This window comes from Mytilus galloprovincialis, chromosome 9 (assembly GCF_965363235.1).
Source record: "Mytilus galloprovincialis chromosome 9, xbMytGall1.hap1.1, whole genome shotgun sequence".
Taxonomy (NCBI): Eukaryota; Metazoa; Mollusca; class Bivalvia; order Mytilida; family Mytilidae; genus Mytilus; species Mytilus galloprovincialis.
In genome coordinates this window covers 68,758,582-68,771,755 of record NC_134846.1, presented here as the reverse complement: position 1 = coordinate 68,771,755, position 13,174 = coordinate 68,758,582, and the positions used below count along the sequence as shown (strand labels likewise).

Below are 13,174 nucleotides of genomic sequence, written 5' to 3'. Positions count from 1 at the left end.
TTATTGTTCGTTTTATCAACGTATGGATAACTGGTTTTGGTTATTGTTTAAGATACGTTTCAATATGCATTTTTCATTGTCAACGCACCTTCCTTTGGTTTTAGTATAACTGTCTAATTAATTTCTATTGGGAGACATTGATTTATTTCAAGTGTTTCTTAACGATTTCCCCAATGTTCCTGTTTCTTTTGAATGCTATTGTGGGTTTTTTATCAAAGAGATTTTTGAACTGTGGGTTGTCTTGAATTAAATGCCAATGTTTTCTTATAATGGTTTGTAAATTTTCCGCATTAGCGTGGTATTGTGTTATGAAAGATATATTATAGTTATCTGTGTTTTTGTTTATTCTTGTTTCTTTGTTTGTTAATTTGTTTAATCTTTCTGTATGGGAAATATTTCTTAATATTTTATTTACAAAAGCGATTTTGTAACCTCTTTGTATTAATTTTTCTGTAAATAAGTTTATTCTTTCATTAAAATTGTCAGGATCAGAGGTATTTCTAAGAATTCGTATTCCTTCACCTTTAATAAAGGATTTAAAACAACTTTTAGCGTGGTTAGAATTTTGGTGTAGATATTGGAATTTTTCAGTTGGTTTTGTGAAACATCTAATATCTAAGATATTTTCTTTTTGAAATCTCTGTCCTTTATACGTTTCTAAGTCTAGAAATTTCAAACTTTGTCTGTCAATTTCATAAGTAAATTGCAGTAGGTTGTGGTTTGTGTTTGCTATTTCGAAAAGAAGTTTAACTTCTTCCGTAGTACCTTGAAATAAAATATATCCATCATCCTTCATACGTTTATGAAATAATATTTTGTTTTTGTGTGGAAAGATGTTTAGAATTTTATTTATATGTTGGTATATAGCTATATAAAATAAAAATAAAACGGACGACCTCTGAAGAGAGTTACCTGGAATATAATTCCGAAAGAACTCGAAACATTGTACACGTAGCACGTAATCAATGTAAGGTCGGAAATGTGATCCATACTATAAACGGGTGGATATTGGATCAATATACCTATAATTTAAGGCGAAAAGGCGAAAAGGCGAAATCGCGAAATCGCGAAAAGGCGAAAACGCGAAAACGCGAAAACGCGAAAAGGCGAAAACGCGAAAAGGCGAAAACGCGAAATCGCGAAGTCGAAAACGCGAAGTCGAAAACGCGAAAACGCGAAGTCGAAAACGCGAAATCGGAAAGAAAAAATATTTCGCGTTTTCGCGTTTTCGACTTCGCGTTTTCGCGTTTTACTTCGCGTTTTCGCGTTTTCGACTTCGCGATTTCGCGTTTTCGCGTTTTCGCCCTATATAATATGATGGGCGAAAACGCGAAAACGCGAAAACGCGAAATGGCCTTAACCGGCCACCATAGCATTGTCATGTTTGCCTAATCTTTAAATTATACATCATACCATACTGTTTGAGGTGGCATTAGTCATAGAACAATCAATTACGGACAATTTTATCGTTTTGGCTGGAGTAGCATTTCTCAGTTAACGAATATGAGATCAGATGATAAATCGTCAAGAATTAGTCCTATCTTACACAATAATAATTATTTTCCCTTGTCACACATTTGTCACATTTCACCTTACAACACCATCGAAATTTACAGTTACATGTGTTGCTAACGTCCACTGTCACTTTCTTCACTTTATATCCACAAGATTTACATAAAGTTCGACAACTCTTTCGTTCTGAAGTTGTCATCGCATTTTTATTTTTACTTCGCATACACTGTCGACCTTTTGTTCCTTTTATGTTCATAACATTGTCTTCTTTACAGTAGTTTGGAGATTTCTGTAAGAATGCTAATTGTTTTTTTGAAAATACTGCCAATTCGCGAGTTCTTGCATCATTCCCCTGACGGAGTTGGCCGTCATAATAATTGACAAATTTAGCCTTCTTGTAACGTTGTTTTAAAAACTGTCCAATTTCACGGAAGGTTGCGACTTGTTGCCAGCATGTTCTGATAGAACAATCTCCAGATAACCCATGACATTTACACACCATTTTAGTATTCCTTCCAACAGCCTGCAAACAATAAAATGAATGTTATGAAAAAGCAAAAACAAAAATAAAAATTTATACCAAATTGCCATACTAGAAGCGCGCAAAACTAAATAATATGTACTGAATAACCCCGACACTATCTCGTGTGCAGCAACGATGCATATGCTTTACTATAAATATTAGAAAGAAAGATATGTATATCCAAAGACATTTTATGAACCTCCGGTAGTAAAAAAAATGCATAGTCAAACAAGAGCTTAGTTCATAGCATCTACAAACAAAAAATATATCAAGACCTTGTAAAAAACTTGAAAAAGAAAACGATGCTAAAATATACATTTTTGAAGTAAGACTGCATAAAGGGTTCAAACCAATGGTTTGACAAACAATTTGATGAATACAACTAAAAAAAAAAACAATACATGACGAGGATTTCATAAAGTAACTATTAACCCATACCTGGCGTCCTGCACCATAGTTTTGTAGCTGCATTGCAGCATTTTCATTCTTTCCAGAGGTCAACCCTTTCAGAAACTTGTATGTTAATTCGTCTCCAAACTTGATGTTATCACTACATCCTCCCCACTTCCAATTATAGCCGCCTGTCAAAAAATAACATGGTTACGTTTATTTACTTGAAGACACATTGGGTATTTATAAGTCCTTCTAGTTTAAGACGGAGAATGCAATGCAAACCTTCGTCTGAATACTAATATTATAGTTTTGCTGTTGAATTCAGCAGAAATCATTCTGAAATATTAAGAGAGACTATAAATAGATGAAATTTAAAAAGTTTCACTCAATTGTTTTTTGAGATGTTGAATATGTGAAATACAAATGGAAAACTTGGGTTCATTTTTTTATAAATCGCAAGAACAAAGAGACTATTGCTGTACGCAAAAATTAATTTATATAAATCATGGCATATTTTTAAAAATATACGAGCTATAAACATGGCAAACAACACATATCAGTATAAAACATGCCGTCAATTTTCTCGTTAGATTTTTGTTACAGATAATTTTGGGCCTTTCATAGCTATGTGGTATATGTTTTGCTCATTTCTGAAGGTCGTACGGTGAGATCTATGTCGTTTGGTCTCTTGTAGATTTTGTATCAGTAGCAACCATACCACATCTTCTGATTTTCTTAAACATTATGGTGTAAACCCAATCGTATTTAATTTGCCTTGGCCCTTATTCATAACACTAATAGCATCGGTTGACGTACACTTCTTTCAACTTTCAGAGAGAACAGATCATCTGATGAACAAATATATTTCACACATTTTACTGTAACCGGAACTTACCAGGTTGTCCATTTCTGGAATTATCACACGTGCAAAATGTTTCCTGTCCAGAGCTACACTGTTGTGTAACCACGTGCATTATTCCAGCTGCGTTGATAGATTGGACAAAAGCAGCTTCTCTGGTAGCTGAAACAGAAAAGATTTTTTTTATTACAACAACACTGATGTATGTAAATAACATAATATTCTCATATAATTTTGTGATATAATTTATGTCTTTAAATGTCCGACTGATTTCATTGAAAATTTAGCAGATGTATGTTTAAAACATCGCAGTTTTTTTCTTGCTGAATAGTACACTACTAAAGTAAGTTTCAAACTTTAAGATAAATGTACGAATATTGAAATGGGTTAATATTATTTCATTACAAGTAACATCCTAACTATAAACTATTGGACTGAAATACCCCTAAGGAATTAGTAATTTGTCATATTCTATGTCTTGTAAACACGATGTGTGACACATTTTTGAAGACATGTTCTACCCGGTAATCCCCTCAATATTTACCACATTTATATTAAATGGATTTTAAAATGTGTTTTGGACTGAAAATTGGATGTTTATGTTATATCTTATTATTTTCTCATATTGTTGCCATTTCTTTCGCACAACAATGGACAGCACCAACCTTTGATCTACCTGTTTATGGAATTTATAACAGAAATGTACCGAGCGGTGAGTCCTGATTTTTCTTCTAACTTTTTGTCACAATGATGTCAGGGAAATGATTTTAGTGTCGTGTATTATCTCTCTAATTTGAATAAACCATCGAACTTTGTATCTTTTTAACAGGAGCCACCACGAACAGCAAGAGTAACGATGTGTATTGGAATGGATTAGCAAAAGCCTTTGAACAGAATCCGGAAGCAATCATTCAGGGTATAGAGGATAGCAGAGAGCAAATACAAAACAAAAAACGCCTATTTAGAGACCAGTATGGACGCCAGTTTTTATGGGATCCTATATCTGGAGCCATACCAGTCTTCCAGAACAATCATGTTAAGCATGACGTACAAGCTATACCTATTATGTATTACGACAGAGTTACTGGATATCTGAGAGGCCGCCAATCTCACTCAAAACTACAATTTCTGGTACCCAAAGAAGGATATCTATTACGGCGAAATCGTCACCAGAATGTGGAATGTGACCCTACTGTTCACCCTATGTTGTCCTTTGATGACGGAGGAGGTAAATATATTGCAAGCGTGTTCTAATTATGTTATTTTTTAATCTTATATCATTCTTGACCATTTTAACCATAGTTACAGAGCCTCTTCGTTAATTACTCATTAGAATCCACTACCAAATGTGATTGCTTGAATCAGTCATTTTTTTCAGTGCTTCTTTTAGGATTTAAAGGCGTTCTGTTTAAACTGTTTACAAATTATGCTAATACAGAACATGTCCAGGTTATTTTTCAATATACTATTTGTGAAATGTTTACTCTCTATAGTTTAAAGAAATTGAAAATATCTCATTCAGGATACCGGTATAATTTCATTTCACAAGTCGATGTAGTCGTTTTAATATTTCATTCTAGCGCATTCTTAATCTTTGAAAAATATTCTTCCAGTTGTTTATATCATTTAACAAAAATAGAATGTTGTCAGCATGAAATAATATTTAGTAAAACCTTTATTTCACAATAAAACTGTTTTAAGTTTATTAACCTATTTTTTTTAATTCATTACAGAAACAAGAGACCCGTGTACTGGCCAAGCTAAGAGCAACAAACAAGCCGAGTTTGGATTAACAACAACTTCCGGCATGGCAGATGTGTTATGCGCGTTCTGTCAACATATAAAAAATTTGCGATGTATCTGGCAGTTTTGTTCACATCCTGATGGGGTATACAAGATAAAAGTTAGTGACAACAAAGGATAAATACGATAGTGAAAGGTACATGTTTTGAAATATGCACTATCAGGAGTCCATTACTATCGATATCTCTGGATAACTTGTGATTCAAATGGAAGTACCACTTCTCTTTTACATGTGAATATTTACTCAGCTATTCAACTAATTTTCACAAGTTTATGGACAAGAATGAATATTGGTATTTGTAGGACTATTTCATCAATATTGTTTGTAAATTATAATTATTACATTCTGCTTATTTTTGTTTGGGCATTTTGTATAAATCATTATAACATTTCGCTTAAGTTGAGTCTTCATAAACAAATTATAGCAGTTATCGGCATATATCTATGTTTAAGTTGACGATAAGAACCTTAAATTTGTTGTAAGGTGCAAATATCGAAGATTATTGTTGAAGACATACAAGAGAATTCAAAATAGAAAACAAGCAAACATGTGTTTCATTTCAGTCTAGCATAAAATACTGTTGGTATTACCTTTCTCTACATATACTCATTGTTTGGACAAACATGTATATCATTTTCTAGTATATAATACTGTTGTTACCTCGTTTACTCAATACGCTAATCTACAGTGTAATTACAAAACTCACCAAAATCTTGATCAAAGGGTGCTGTATCTGCAGGGCAATTCCATCTTTCCCATTTAAACTGATGTTGACATTCTTCTTGTGCTTTTAATGTTCCTTTTCTGACACTGTCCAAAATTTTAGCCTCAACCTACAAAGTTACAAAGTCTTACTATATTGACACATGTTTGGTTCAATTTCTTCATTCAGGTAAGAAAAGAAAACAGATAAATTTCACAGCACAAGACGGATTTACTTACAAAGGGGAAAAATTTTAATAAAAATTGATAAACAAATTTGGTATATTAGTGTTTTTAATTAACCTCCTTTAAGTTTCCATTTGGACTCTGGTCTTATATATCATACACACTTTTTCCTATTTGACTTGCAGCTAGGTCATTCAGAGTACAGAAATTGTAAAACATATTTAGTTGGTAATATTTTACAAACATATGAGAGATAAAAAAATAACTAGGGGAAAGGTTAACCAAAACTACTGCTGTCATTCTTTTCTCGGTCAATGTGCATGATTATATTGTATTATTATTATCAGCAAGTTTAAACTTTCAATGGAGTAAATATTTTTCAAATTAAGATATTTTCATAATTTTGAAAAATTGGCGACACCTTAATTCTTTTTTTTTTAATAAATTAACAGAAAAAATTGCATTTTTTCAAAACAAGTCGGTACCAAAGCAGTGGCTTCTTGACACTATGTACACCCAGACAATCGGAATCTGGTAAAAGTAGTATCAGTCTCCTGTTAGACTATGCGATATGAGTTTTGCTCATTGTTGAAGGTCATACGATGACCTACAGTTTTTAATGTTTGTATCATTTGATCTCATTTGTGGAGAGTTGTCTCATTGGCAATCATACCACATCTTCTTTTTTTTTTTTTTTTTATACATTATTAAGTATTAAATACGATAGAAAACAGTTTAAAGAATACAAGTGTGTGTTTTCCCAATGTCAATTTTCTTAAACACAGTCCCAATCCCTAATAGTTCTATTTGTCCTAATATAAATAGTCACAATGGATTTTACGAGATTTATAAAGAAAAAGCAGATTAAGAGTTTACGGAGAACAATTCTTACCGGGTGACGGGTGAACAAGTCAGGATTCCTGGTATAGTTGGTTGGTGTTAGTCCGACCTTTGGACCTGCTATTAGAATCTCATTTAATGACCTGCAGCGAAATAACATGACAAAGATCAATGGGATATAGGAAGTATATATCTCTTAACTTCAGGATTAAATAAAGACGTTTTAATTCTATTGTCACCATTGTTGATAAATTTTAGTTCAACCTGGTACGTTATACGATGTTATATGCATATTGTTATCAAGACAAGTCCGATTGTTCACAAACCAAAATATTTGATCAGGGATGAAATGTTATCTTATTCAAGGGCAACAATGTGACAAAATGGACGATGTAATATCGTGCACATTTGAAATAGGTTATTATATTTTATTCAATATGTAGATTTGTTGGCACGCATGTATGTGATGTTATCTGTTTGTTATTGTCTTCGTTTAACATAAAAGTTATTTAACAAACGTGTCATGTAACTGTATTTAGATCAGATAGATGGCCCTTGCTTGTAAAGTCATGTCATTCTCTCATTCCATAGACCCATTTGCGTGAATATTACTATTAATGATTTACAATCCACAAAAATGCAGCAGTTGTAACAAATAAAGCTAGAAAAAAAAATGTTGCAAGTTTGTCGCGATAAAATCTAAGATTGGTGTTACTAACAAATTCTCTAAATAATTAAAATGTTTTAGGCACGCGAAGCTTCCTATTATTTAAAGTTTGGCATTATGTTACTATGTTCATATCAACTTTACATAATAGATTGCTCATATTGTAATTCATATCAGACAAAACATCAATAAACTACAGCAGATTAGTTCTCATATGAAATAAATGTAATGCTGAACTTTTTTTTATCTTGTTTTATCCATTGTAATTCAGTAAAATTTCATAAGACGTACAATGGATAAGAATAAGATAATTCCTCAGACAGTGAACAGTACATCACAAGACTAATGCAACTTAAAAATCCATAGAACAATACAAGAGTATGGCATCTCAAAAATTTAAAAGACAATACACGACAAAGCCAACTCAAAATGCATAGAACAATCATGACTTAGGCAATTAAAAAATACACAGAACAATACATGGTTAATTATGCAACGAAAAAATAGGCCAATGAATTACCAACTCAAACATGTATCGGACAACGGCAACTAAAAAAATACATAGGAAAAAAACCAAGATATCCAAACCAAAAGCTATTATTGTTAATGACAAAGTCATGAACATTGCAAACAATTGAAAATTATAAATACAACAAGGGAAGCAGGAACTATTTTCCCTTCAAGAGCACATGAGTGTACCTCAGGTTTTCGTGAGGTTCGTTTTGTCCAAAATTAAATGCATGTGTTGAGCTTTTGTGAAAATTTGTCACGGTGTTGTCTGCTTTTCTTCGACCTATGGATTTTGTTACTCTTTTGTTATCGTGTATCTCTATTCAGCCTAAATTAGTTTTATACTGACAACCTGTTATTTGGCTTTATGACAAAACAAGTGCAGACAATGAAAACTGTCTGGATATCAGCCATGAAGACATACTTAACACAACAACATTTATTTTTGACATCAACATTAATAAACAATAAAAAAAATTGAATTGCCTTTCTATGAACAATGACAAAATAATACAATGTGACAAAAAATAAAAATTATTTTAAACTCAAAAGATATGAGCAATCGTGAACTGAGCTTATGAATGATAAACATAAATGAAAAGATGGTGAATTAGTGCTAATGAGACAACTCTCCTTCCAAGTCACAAGTTAACACGTATAGACCAAAATAAAGTGCAACCTTAAAAATGTACATGCTTTGTTTGTTAAAAGTTTTGCCCTGCAATTTCCTCTCAAAATGGAAAACCATAAGCGATGACAATTACATATTATTGGATATGGCAAGTAAGTAATAATAATATCAAAATTAAATAAATTAAATGCGACTTAAAAACAATTTGTTCGGGAAAAAATAAATACTGACGAGGGCCCTTTTGCAATCTGGTTAAGCAGAGCTCAGCTCGGTGAAGAAGAAAAGAATTCTGAAAAAAAAACATCAATTACCTGAATTGGTTAAAGCGATAACCTGAATTGGTTCAAAATAAATATCCTGGCCCTTAAAATATTATATATATAATGCGCTATCCGTCCGACAATATCGTAAAATGAACATCTCTTCACAACAGCTGACATACATATCGTGGCCTGATACCCCCTTTTCCATCATCGAATTAAATTATGTTTAATAGTGTGTCGTTTTAAATTTCATTTTAGCCACAAGTTTTTCCTATGAATTTTTATCTTACCATGATTTATCTGATTATTGTTAAAATACATTTTAGCTGACTTTATAAAAAATTTAAGGTTGAATAAAAAATCCGCTCTAATTCAACTGTACATAAATATTTTAAGGCATGTCTTGATATATTTATATTGAACATAACAGCACCATTATATGTTTTTAACAAGTTGTAAGAAATTATAAAGTTTTTTTTTTTTAAAGAGTTCACATTTTCCCGTTGGAATGGTTTTACACTTGTCATTTTTATGGCCCTTTATTGTTTGCTGTTTGGTGTGAGCCAAAGCTCCATGTTGAAGACCATTCTTTGACCTATAATGGGTTTTCTTTTAAAAATAGTGACTTAGATGGAGAATTGTCTCATTGGCACTCACCACAGCTTTTCATTTCTATGGTAAAAGAAAAACAGAATATTTTAGATATTTTTTATCTAAAATAAAAGGAATATACCAAAATTATAAAATTATTTAATAACAGGCATTACAGATGGTTATACTAAAATATTCTTATTTAATAACAGGCATTACAGATGGTTATTCTAGTATATTCTTATTTAATAACAGGCATTACAGATGGTTATTCTAGAATATTCTTATTTAATAACAGGCATTACAGATGGTTATTCTAGAATATTCTTATTTAATAACAGGCATTACAGATGGTTATTCTAGAATATTTTTATTTAATAACAGGCATTACAGATGGTTATTCTAGAATATTATTTTAGAAATCGGGTTTCATACAATAAATCTGCATTGATGGCACAACGAAAACTGAAATTCTTGTTAAAATGTAAAAAGCTATAATCCAATATTTACATGAAGAACTGTCATATATATGTTAAAGTATATTATTGGTATCGTCAGCAACACCTTAAAACTATTGCGTATATTATCGACAAATTTATCTTAGAGTGTATTATTTGGCATGAAAAAAATCAAATATGAATCTATCATGCCTCAGCATTTCTAGAAGGTAACAACCAGTCTCAGTATTAAACAAAGTTACACAATTATGCTGAAATCCTCAATACAACAAATGCTCTCGATTTAACACAAAGCCAACTAAACATTAAAACACAGATTCATAATGCTACTGACAATTGCAATTGCGCACAATGTTTATGATATAAAACTATGAATGTCGGAAAGAAGAGAGCCAAATAAAAATTAGTAGCAACAGAGACAGACTAGTTTAAGAAAAGAAAAAAAAACCGACTAGTTTGGGGGGGGGGGGGCCATAACCGAGACCGACTACTCTTGTCTGTTACAGATATTGAATTCTCTGTAATATAAACACAAGGCTAAAAAAACTCTCTTACGATATACTCCAGATAAAGATGAAACTTAAATGAAATATTAAAAAGAGGACAAAACTTAAATAAAATATTAAAAAGCAAACATGAAAGCTTAAAGGCAGGAACAAATCTATATCAGTAAAATTTCATAACATTGATTTATTTCAAATGAAGAAATATAAAGAATAAAAGATCAAATATAATGATATATCAATAATAATAGTATAATAAAGAAAAACTTTAAAACATATAATCACACGGATGGTTATAACAAGTGATAAATATTTAATTTAATAAAATGAAAAATCGAACAAATTGACTTACCATGATTTGGATGTATAAATATTAAAAGAGCACACAATAAATAAACATATCCACGAATATGAATATGAACGAATCATCTTTACTAGCAGTTCAGATTTGATGTTTTATCTTGAGCGAAATAATTCCGTAATAATTAGTTGTAGTTCCGTATCGCGCTTTATTTGGACAAATGAAGATTTGCCCTCCGGAAACACAAGGGTTAAATTGTGACAATCGAAGAAGCTAAAGATTTAAAATCCTTGCTTTATTCAAATCAGATCGTATAACGACTCATTCATAAAATGTGTCGTTTGAACGAGCAGTTAAAATGTCTATGAAATTTATCCTGTCCGATGGGGTATAGAACTTGTAACGATTGATGTCACTTTAATTGATAATGATGTACAAATTTAACACTGGCAGTTTTATTTTAATTTCAATGTCAATTATGTGCATATAAAACAATACCTTATAATTGACCCAAGGCAGGTGTAATGGTGTCGGTTTCTGTACAGAAAACAATACAAGTGGACCGGAGAAGAAAAGTTAACACAATCCGTTAATACTGTGTAAATTAGTTCAGGGTTCATTATTTGAATTTCATAATACAATATACTTATACATTGATCATAAGTACGACTTTCGTCAGCAATACAAAATTATATGGCCTGTTATATGAAATCGAAAAAAAGTTATCTATTTCCCTCTTACAATAATTTTGAGTTTGTCTGTTAGCTTTAATGTTAAATTATCACGTTGTCGATATTGTAACAATTGTTTGTGATGTAATTGTTTGTTTTATAGCATTTTTGTTTTCTTATTCACTATGTATTATTATCATACGCATGTTGTTTGTTTTGTTTTGTCTAATTTTGTTTGCTTTTCGTACTTAAATAAAAAAGAAGAGTTTTAGTCATCGATTACAGCATTGTCTTGCGTACGCACAAGTAAACTCAACTTTCACTGATCTTTCTTGAATACCGACTATAGGAACTTTAGAACACAGTGGTAATTTCCGATGTTATGACGTAAACATTTCATAAAACGTTTATACCGAAGCACTGACTGACATGTATTGCAATAATTGTCAATGCAGGTGCTATTTTAATATTTCCAAAATAATTTTTTTAATGTGAATCTTACAATAATTTAATATTTTAAAGTAATAAATATATCAACAATTATGATATCAACGTGTCAGTGAAAAACAGGGTATTAAGTCAATTCTATTGAGAATATATGAATGAAAACGGTATTTTAAAATATTATGCACTTTTAAAAATAGTAATTGACTAATTATTTTTTATATTGGTCCAATTTAGCAGAAGAATAGTCAACAGATAGTTTTGATGAGATAAGAACGTCACTTACCTGGGGGAGGTTTAAAATTTATAACTCCTTCAGGTAATGATAAAAATCTATATTATATTAGATAACAAAAAAATTTACAAATATTTACAATAATTCTTTTGAAGTTACGTATCGGTCTATCACCAAAAGTGTGAATTTAAACCGAAATTGTGATTATAGATATGAATGACATGAAAAGGGCAAAATGTCCAATAAACATAAAAATTAATTAGTTATTCCATGTATTATTAATTTTTCATAACTAAATCTGATGTAATATCACATGAGCATATTTTGTACAAAAACACATCAAAGAGACAAACCTGTTTTTTTTTTAACGTTTTGAGTTTATTATTTGCGGTCATATATGTAGGGTTGTCACACAGGTATTGCACGTCATCGGCATCCTTTTCTCACTGGCCATCTCTAAAACTTTTTTTCTGAAGAATTATGACTCATTCAAATAAAATATTTAGACTAGAATATTTTACACTTGTCATTTTTGGGACCCTTTAAAGCTTGCTGTCCGGTGTGAGCCAATGTTCCGTGTTGAAGACCGTACTTTGACCTATACTGGTTTACGGCTTTTAGAAATTGTGACTTGGATGGAAAGTTGTATCATTGGCACTCATAGCACATATTCTTATATCTATATATACTCTACATTTGAATTTAGAACAATTGTGGTATATATCTGCATGCTTTAAATTGTACTGCATCAAGTTTGTCATAAACGTTTCAAAGGATTCTGATTTCATCAAAATATTGAATTGTAGAAAAAGAAATCCGATTTGAAATATGATTTAGACATTGACGTTTATTTTCAGGGGCGATTTCTACCATCAATATGTTTATTTCTCTCAATAGTATTTGAAATGTTTCCTGAGTGTCATTATAACAACTTGACAACAATGATTTCTTTTTCTATTAAAGGGTGTCATAGAGCTACACGTTACTTATGCGACACCGAGTCCGTTATTTTAATACAAAGTTATTGCTCTAGGATAAACTGAGGTGTGCGCCAGCCACAAGAATTGTTCACAATATTAAA

At 31.3% G+C, this 13,174-nt stretch overlaps 2 protein-coding genes across 3 annotated transcripts; one reads left to right on the top strand and one right to left on the bottom strand.

Annotated features, from left to right (window-relative positions):
- Window positions 1-1,353: 1,353 nt before the first annotated feature.
- LOC143045764 (protein Wnt-8a-like) lies at window positions 1,354-11,378 on the bottom strand. Of its 2 annotated transcripts, none has more exons than XM_076218489.1 (6): window positions 11,242-11,378; window positions 6,872-6,962; window positions 5,798-5,924; window positions 3,324-3,449; window positions 2,474-2,616; window positions 1,354-2,035 (listed from the first exon to the last, which is right to left on the bottom strand). In XM_076218489.1, exons 1-6 carry the CDS (start codon window positions 11,361-11,363, stop codon window positions 1,538-1,540), a joined length of 1,107 nt encoding a protein of 368 aa, XP_076074604.1. In that variant the 5' UTR covers window positions 11,364-11,378; the 3' UTR covers window positions 1,354-1,537. The 2 variants fall into 2 exon arrangements, with proteins under 2 accessions (XP_076074604.1, XP_076074606.1); XM_076218491.1 differs by lacking the exon at window positions 11,242-11,378 and adding an exon at window positions 10,795-11,118 and having other exon boundaries at window positions 1,355-2,035.
- LOC143045765 (uncharacterized) lies at window positions 3,766-7,336 on the top strand. Its single transcript, XM_076218492.1, has 3 exons — window positions 3,766-3,999; window positions 4,117-4,515; window positions 5,021-7,336. The coding sequence occupies exons 1-3, from the start codon at window positions 3,846-3,848 to the stop codon at window positions 5,209-5,211; spliced, it is 744 nt and encodes a 247-aa protein (XP_076074607.1). The 5' UTR covers window positions 3,766-3,845; the 3' UTR covers window positions 5,212-7,336.
- Window positions 11,379-13,174: the final 1,796 nt, after the last annotated feature.